This window comes from Tenrec ecaudatus, chromosome 10 (assembly GCF_050624435.1).
Source record: "Tenrec ecaudatus isolate mTenEca1 chromosome 10, mTenEca1.hap1, whole genome shotgun sequence".
NCBI classification, from domain to species: Eukaryota; Metazoa; Chordata; class Mammalia; order Afrosoricida; family Tenrecidae; genus Tenrec; species Tenrec ecaudatus.
In genome coordinates this window covers 35,975,562-35,983,543 of record NC_134539.1, presented here as the reverse complement: position 1 = coordinate 35,983,543, position 7,982 = coordinate 35,975,562, and the positions used below count along the sequence as shown (strand labels likewise).

Here is a 7,982-nt window from a genome sequence, read left to right as displayed (position 1 = left end):
CCAGACTGCACAGGAGCAGTAGCCCGGAAGAGGGGGCCCTGGATGGACTATAACTGTGCAGCCGTCTGGGGGTTTGGGTGATGGGACTAGGCCTTCAATCAGAGGCACAGTCATACCTGAAAGTAAGTCTCCTAGTCCGGGAAAAACCAGTCCAAAATCAGTGGAGTTACACACGTGTATATATTTAAAGGCTACTTCTGCCAACCCAGTTTCGTCACTTTCAGCGGACAGAAGCCTTTTATTGTAGTGGCATAGTCAATGGTACAGAGGCTGAACGATGTCAAAAGGCCTGGGTTTCCCCGCAGCACTGTAAACCATGGTCCCTCACGATTTGGACCCCGGAATCTGGTGAAGGCAGGAGAGACTCCCCTTCATCACCAAGAACCCTTGTGGGTACGTGAGAAAAACATGTCCGTAGCAAGTTTCCCCCAGTGTCCCTTGGCCTAGTCTGGCGGCCGATCGGGGTAACTTCTCCCACATCCTCGCACTTACAAAACAAACACGGCTGCTACGTGGCACTCCGGGGGTCCTGCACCTCTCAGGGCGCCTGCGCCTCTCCGGACTGCTCAGTCCCTTCCACGTGGCTCTCCGCAGGGTCCTTTTCTGCAGGCCGTGGGGATAGTTCGTAGCTGTGGACTGCCGTGATTGTCTCTACCCTCGGCTCACATGGCGGGCACAAACCGATCCACTCCACCAGGATAGGGGGCCGCATGCCGAGCGTGGTAGGCACCTCCGCTGCCCGCCCCCAGCTGCCCGCTCGGATTGTAGCAGGGCGCCAGCGCTCCGAACTGCGCGGGTGACGAGCGCCCATAGAAGTCCACCGCCGCCTCCACGCTGCCCCCCGCGGGGGGCGAGCCGGGCCCGGCCAGGCGGCTCGTGGCCGCGAAGAGCGCGCCTCCCGCGCCCTGCGGGTACGCGCCGTCAGGGCCAGTGTAGGCGGCGGCGTAGGCAGAGGGGTTGGCCGGCCGAGTCCCTGAGCAGCCGGTGGGCTGGTAGCCGGTGGTGGTGGCGGGGCCGCCAGCGGAGGCAAAGGCACACGACCCCGTGGACCCCGACGGCGCGGGCCCGAGTTCGGGGCTGAGCGGCCGCTCGGGCATCAGACTGAAGACGCGGCACGGACCTGGCGACGCCGTGGGGTAGTAGACCGGGGGCGGCGCGGCGAGCGGCGGCGGCGCGTAGCCCGCGTAGACGGCGCCCGGGTAGGGCGGGCGCGCGGTGGGCACTGCGCCCGGGAAGATGGCGGCGGCGGCGGCGGCGGCGGCAGCGGCAGCGGCGGCCGCGTCGTGCATGTAAGCCGGGTAGGTGGAGAGGTCCGAGCGCTTGAAGCGCTTGCGACGGCGCAGGAAGCTGCCGCTCTCGAACATGTCCTCGGCGTTGGGGTCGAGCGCCCAGTAGTTGCCCTTGCCGGGGCGGCCGGCCTCGCGCGGGATCTTCAGGAAGCAGTCGTTGAGCGTCAGGTTGTGGCGGATGCTGTTCTGCCACTTCTTGGGGTTGTCGCGGTAGAACGGGAAGCGCTCGGTGATGAACTTGTAGATGCCGCCCAGCGTCAGGCGGCGCTCGGGCGCGTGCGCGATGGCCATGGCAATGAGCGCGATGTAGCTGTAGGGAGGCTTCCCGCGCTGCAGGGGGCGCTTGCGCCGCCGTCCCCCCGCGCCGCGCCCCGCGCCCTCCGCCGGGACCCCCGGCGCTGCCTCACCGCGCTCCTCCTTCACGGCCGCCAGCGCCTCGGGCTGCGGCGGCGGCGGCGGCGGGGGTCCGCTCTCAGCCGTCATGGCGCCCTGGCCCGCGCCCCCGAACTTGGTCCGCGCCCCGCCGCTGTCGAGGGTCAGGGGGAGGCCCGGCTGCGGGGCGCCAGGGGCCTCGATTGCGCTGCGGGACCCTTCTGCGGGGCGCTCCCAGGTCCCTCCGGGTGCAGTTGCGGCCGGCTGGCTCAGGCTCAGCAGGGCGCACTCGTCGACGGCTGGGCTCGTGTCCACAGCTGGAGGCCAGGCTGCGGCGGCGCGGGCTGGGGGTCCTTGGCACCCTGGTGGCTGCAGTTGACCTGGGGCCCCCAAAGTAGCCCGTGCAGGTCTTGGGTGCAGAGAAGGCTATGTGTCCGAAGGTAGTTAAGCGCGGGGCGCTCAAACGACAGCCGCTCCAGTCGCGCTCCTGGCGGCCGAGGCTGCGGGCCACACCGCCGACAGAGAGGCGAGGCCGGGCGCGGGCCAAGGCAGGGCGGGCGGCAGCTGTGCCCGGGGCCCCGTGGGGACTGTAGCCGCCGGGCTGCGCCGCCGCTTCAGGACTCCAGGCGAGGTGCTTCCCTGTGCACACCGGCCGGCTCCTCCCTCCGCCGTTTGGCCTCCTTAAAGGCGCGGGGGAATTTGGGGCGGTGCCCGCTCCCGCCCGCCCCCGACTGCCCGCCCCCTTTCGGCAGGGGCGCACCTCCGCAGGAACCCCACTACGAGGAGCGGGGAGGGCCCGAGAGATCGATCCCAGGGGCGGCCAGTCTGCCACCGACTAGGACACTAAGGCTGCCTTTGGAGACCACGGCGCCCGAGCGCAGCGCTTCCGGCCTTGGCCGAAGCCTGGGACCCGCTGGTGAAAGGAAGGACTCGTTTTGCTTTTCTGGCCCAAGAGGGTGAGCATTGAACCCGTTGAGAAAAGGGTGGTTGGGAGCGAAGGGAAAGGGCGCTTAGTGTTTGTGGTGTGGGAGACAGGGCCTAAGTCTTCAGCTCCTGGGTGGCTGCCTCCCAAGGGCTTTTCCAGAAGGTTTTCAAACCCCAGTCCAGGCGGCCTGCCCATACCCCAGACTTGATTCCTAGGCCTGGAGAGGGAGGGTGACGGTCTGGGTCTCTTCGGGAGTTGGCTGAGTTTCCCCAGGGTGTGCGCTTCCTGGGGTGTGCCGAACAGCAGCCTTACCTCCCTGGGTCTCCAGGTCTCCGTGGAGGTTTGGATTTCTAGCAGTCTTTGGCGATTCCCTCTTCTCGCACTTTAAAGGAGAGTGACACACTAACTTACCCGGAGGCTGGGAAAGCTCCTGCCCTTCCGGGCAAAATAACCTTCAACTCCTCCAGTCCAAGATGGGGGGGCCAGGGAGTATATGGTGGCCAGCAGACCACCCAGAGCATGAGGGTGGGGTGGCCTGAAGACTGTGTCTGTTTCTTGGTTGTCCAGTTCTGAACATTTTTCCTTTTTCTCCCCGGTCCTGAAAGATTCCCTCTGGTCAGAGCCTTCTTCAACCATCCTCAGGCTGTGGCTCCCCTGATCTTGATTTTCCCCCTGTCCTTTATGCGGGGGTTTCCTGGCCCTTGCTTGTCTTGGATTCTCTGCTTGGTGCCCCAGTAAAAAATCCAACCTAAGTCAAGCCCATTCCATCTGGTGGGTTTCGAGGAGTAGCAAGGCTATAGGGCCGAGGGGAACTGCTGTTGTGGGTTTCCAAGGCTGTGCTTCTTGAGGGAGGCAGACAGCTGTATCTTTCTCCTGAGGAGTGACTGGTGAATCCCACTGTTAACTTTTTGGTTACCAACTGAGCACTCTAACCTCTGCACCACAGTGGCTCCTGCTAGGACAAAATGTACCTGGGTCAGCCGGGTGCCACCAGCAGGCTCTGTCCAGAAGCAGTCATGATGGCTATCAGAGGTTGGTGCCCTTCCCTATGCATTTTGGACAGGCTCAGTCTGGCTTTGGGTAGCCGATTTCAGGAGGAGGTGAGATCTGCACCCTGCCACCCAACCACTGGAGTGGAATCACCCTTACTGTTGGAGTGACAGCATCCCCCAGCCAAAGGGCACTCCAGTGATTGGAGAGTGTTTCACTCAACCAACCCCTCCCTCTTCCCTTGCCCAAAGTAAAGAAGTAACTCTCAGTTTGCCTCCTCTTTGGGGATGGGGTGGAAGTGGGAGAGCAATATTTGTGTTAAAGCCAGGCTTCTGTGTTTCTTTGCACTTCCCAGATTCTGAGAGTTAGATGTCCAAATGTTAAATTCTGAAGCCATTATCATAACATTGTGCTTTCATATGACGTGGCTCTGTTATTCTAAGATCCATTGATAATGTGTTCTGACTTTAAATTTATGGTGGGCAATATCTCAAAGCCTACTCAGCATATTGGAAACATTGGAATTGAGAGTTTATGCCTGGAGATCTGATACAAGTGGAAGCTTCCACTGTCTCATTTTTTTGTTTTTTTTTTAAGATTTTCGTGTTTGCAAGTCTAAGATATATATAGATATATGAAATACACTGAATTTCTGTCTAGGAATGCCTGCTAAATGGAAAATTAGAGATCTATAAACCACCAACCCTTTTCTTAATTTAAAAACTTGAGTCCTGGGTTCTGCAAACGTGGAGAATTTTGTGCCAGCCCTTGGCAGCATGGGTGTCACCGTCAGTCCCGAGACCGTTCAGCTCCGGCTGCAGTTGGAAGCCTGCAAGCCCCAGTACATGGTGATTTTCACTGCCTGTTGTTGGCAAGCCCGCTGGTGTGGAATTCTGATTTATCTTTCCTAAACTCTACTGCTACAGTGAGGGAGACCAAGCAAGATCTCCGTTTTCTGAGACCGGAAGTCCTGAGATCAGGATAATAAGATTATCATAAACGAAGGACATGAAAAATTAAATTTCATATATTTCACCCCTAATAGTACATTTCTAAAATTCTGTGATGGTGTTAGGGACCTGTGATGTAAAATCTCCATCGAAGAGTTGATGAGTACTACAGGGCCCAGTGGACCAGAACCCTTTCCCCGGTTGGATCAAAGTGGTTTTTAAAATCCCTTGGAGTGGGCCTTTGAAAGCTACCAAGGGTGGGCTCTAGCCAGGTGGACTGCATTCACCAGTCTGGCAGAGGTGGATGGGGTGAGTGTGGGTGGGAACTGATGAATTCCACATGCTCCGTGGCCACCTTCCCAGGCGGCCCAACACAACCCTACTTGGAGAATCCAGTCAAGTCTCAGGCCATTTGAAAATGGATTTTATGTGGGAGGTGTGGGGTGCAGAGGATGGGGATCCTGGGTGAGGTAATCGCCACTCTTCTGCTAAAGACGCATTGGCAGGTTTGAAGTGCCCTTGGAGGGTCTCTGAATAAAGCCAGGAAGCTAAGAAGCAGGGAGAATTCCTTCATGCCCCTTCCCCCAGGCCTCTTCCCCTGAAGGGAAATCTGGAAACTCGGACTCGTTTCCCGGCTGCCCGAGAGGGAAGCTCCTGTCTCCGGCCTCCTTATGGCACCCTCCCTCCAGACCTCATCCCTTCCATCTTGGCCGAGTTTATTATTCCGAGAGCCGCTGGCCCCTCTGTTCCCGGCCGGCCTGGCGCTAGTCAGACTCAAGAATCCAGTTACCAGAGAAAATATTAATAGTGAGCTATGCTTGGGTTGTTCAGGACAGCCTTGGTCTCTGTCGCGGGTCACCCAGGGCGCGTGGCGGTGACTGCAGCACTGCCCACGACGGCGGATTTCCGTCGTCCCAGCTGTGGCGGGCGGGCTGCCGGCTTCCAGTTCTGGTCAGCCCTCCGTCAGACTGGAGGTCACACGTTTGCCATCTATGAAATGGGGGACCCCCTGCAACCTCCCTGTTTTACCGGGAGTCAAGGATGGGGGAGCACATTTTTTTTTTTTTTTGGCTTTTCAATTTGCTCTCGGCAAACACTTGGACATAGCAGAGATTTGCAAAGCCTCTATTGTGGGCCCACAGGGCCCCTCGGGAAGGAGCAGCGACTAAGGAAAACATGTCCCGCGAAGCAGTTGGAAACGGAGGTCCTGGAGGGCCTATGCCGGTGTCACCCGTGGGCCCCGCTCGGTGCGCGGCTCTGCTGTTGCTCCATTTAAACCCAGTGAACCAAGACTAACCCGCACGGCATTGGAAAAAACGATCCTGCTTGCCCCTCACCCCCCGCTGGGCTTGGTCTCCCCCACAACCCTAGCCGCTGGTGTACCCCCAGGGCACCCACCCCAGGCCCCTGTCCCCACTCCATCACCTTAGCCTGAGCGAAGGATTTTCTTGGACGGAGGTCCGGAGTGGCCCGCGCAGCGACAGGAAGCCGCCCTCGCCCTTAGGGACCCATGCTGGGCCTCTGTCCTTGTCCCCAGTCTCAAGCCTCCCGGGGTCTGGTGTAGCGCCCCAGGGCACGGAAGGAGGCGCACAGGACCCCGCAGGGCGCCGCCGAGGGGAGGGGCGGCCACGTGGGGACCAGGTGTGGGAAAGCTGTGGTTACAGCAGGAATAGGGAGTGAAGGGGCACGCGGGTGAGAATGGGGGTCTAGGACCCGGGCGGCCCTCGGGGAAGGGCGGGAGGCGCCTGGGCTTCGGAGTCGGCGCTCCAAGTACGGCTTTGGGGTTCTAGGAAGCCCCGAGTTTGCTTGGAAGCTTTTGGGTATTCCCTGGCGAGGAACACTAACTCAAAATACCCTGCGATTTCTCCAGGCCCCGCTCTTCGGAGAGAAACCCGCGGGGCTGCCTGTTCGACCCCCGAGGCGCGGGAAGAGCCAGCCACCGGGCCCGCCCCTCTGTGGCCTCGGACGCCGGCTTCGGCCCGCACTGCGGCGGCCGGCGCGCGTCCCCTGGAGGCGAGAGGCCGGCGGTGATCCCGGAGCATAGCGGGGTGCCTCGGTCGGTGCCCCCGCTGGCTGGCGGCTAGGTGCCCTCAGGCGGGGGGCGACGGGGACCGTTTGCGTTGGAGACGGGCGGCCTTTTTGCCGCACGCGTTGCGCACTTTACCTAGCGAACCTCTCGCCTGCTCCCTGCGACCTCGGAGTGTACCTTTCTGTCGCCCCGCGCGCCGCTTTACCTCTGCGTGTGAAAGTGGACGTGCTCACCAAATGGCCTGAGTTTTGGGGCGCCTTTCTCGGCGTTTATGTGCTCCCCCCACCACTCCAGCCAGGCCACAGCCCTTTGCTCCATCAATGCATATGGAGAGTGGCGCTGCCCAGACCTGGCCTGTGCGGAGGACGCAGGACTGGGGAGGGCAGGAGCTTTCCGCCACTCCCATGCGCTGAGCCTTGCAGGCCACACGGGATTAAGAGGCTCAATGCATTTGTAAATCTACCGAGTTCTTCAGAAAGGAGAAGGCTGGCTTCTCAGGATGAGTTCATCGGTTCTGAGAGAGAATTGCTTTTGCTAAACCAGATTAGGATAATCTAGCTCCTAAGGTCCTTCCTATAAGAGAATTCTAAATAGGTCAGGGATTCTCCCCCCCCCCCCCCATCTTTCTCACTAGAAATGGACAGAAAACAAAGCAGAGAACTGGCAGGAAAAAAAGGGTGGTCCCCATGGGAGTTAACACCAAGTCACCCAACTTCCAAGCAGCCCTCGCTGCTGGGGCCGCAGAAGCCAAGTGTCACCAGGAGTGGGGGGGGGGGAAGGGTCAGCCAGGGAAACCCACTTGGGACACAGTACAAAAGAGACGGATAGAATAAACCCCAAACCAACTTTACTCCCGTTGAGTCGACGTCCCCTCACAGTGACCTTTAGAGCAGGTTAGAACTGCACCCTGGGTTTCTGAGACTAACTCTTTACAGGAGTAGAAAGCCCCATTTTTCTCCTGTGGAGCCACTCATGGTTTTGAACAGCTGACCTTGAGGTTAGCAACCCAGTGTCTAATCGGACCGAAGTGAAGGGGGTGCAGAAAGCCACATGATTTCTATGAGGTTGGTTTTGCATAAGAATTAAGCATCCAGTGCCAAGAGTTTGCTGGCATGTCTTGCGGTGACTCCTAGCTTCCCCACTTCCTATCTGGTGTACTTTCGTTAACCTCATAAGCCTCTTTCCACCACCCATCTGTCAATTTGTCATTGACTTGGAAACCCACAGAGGCAGGTGTACTCCATCCTATAGAGTCAGAATTGACTGCAGCAGTGAGTTTTGGTGTTGGAGTTTGGGGATCTGGCAGACTGTGAGGCTAGAAGCTTTGTCACCAGTATTTCAAATGCCAGCAGGCTCACCACTGGCAGGCAGGTTTCCAAGGAGCTTCCATGCTAAGACAGACTAGGAAGAAAAGGTCTAGTGTTCTT

At 59.2% G+C, this 7,982-nt stretch overlaps 1 protein-coding gene across 1 annotated transcript; it reads right to left on the bottom strand.

Annotated features, from left to right (window-relative positions):
* Positions 1-662: 662 nt before the first annotated feature.
* Positions 663-1,772, bottom strand: FOXE1 (forkhead box E1). Its single transcript, XM_075558987.1, has one exon. It carries the CDS (start codon positions 1,770-1,772, stop codon positions 663-665), a length of 1,110 nt encoding a protein of 369 aa, XP_075415102.1.
* Positions 1,773-7,982: the final 6,210 nt, after the last annotated feature.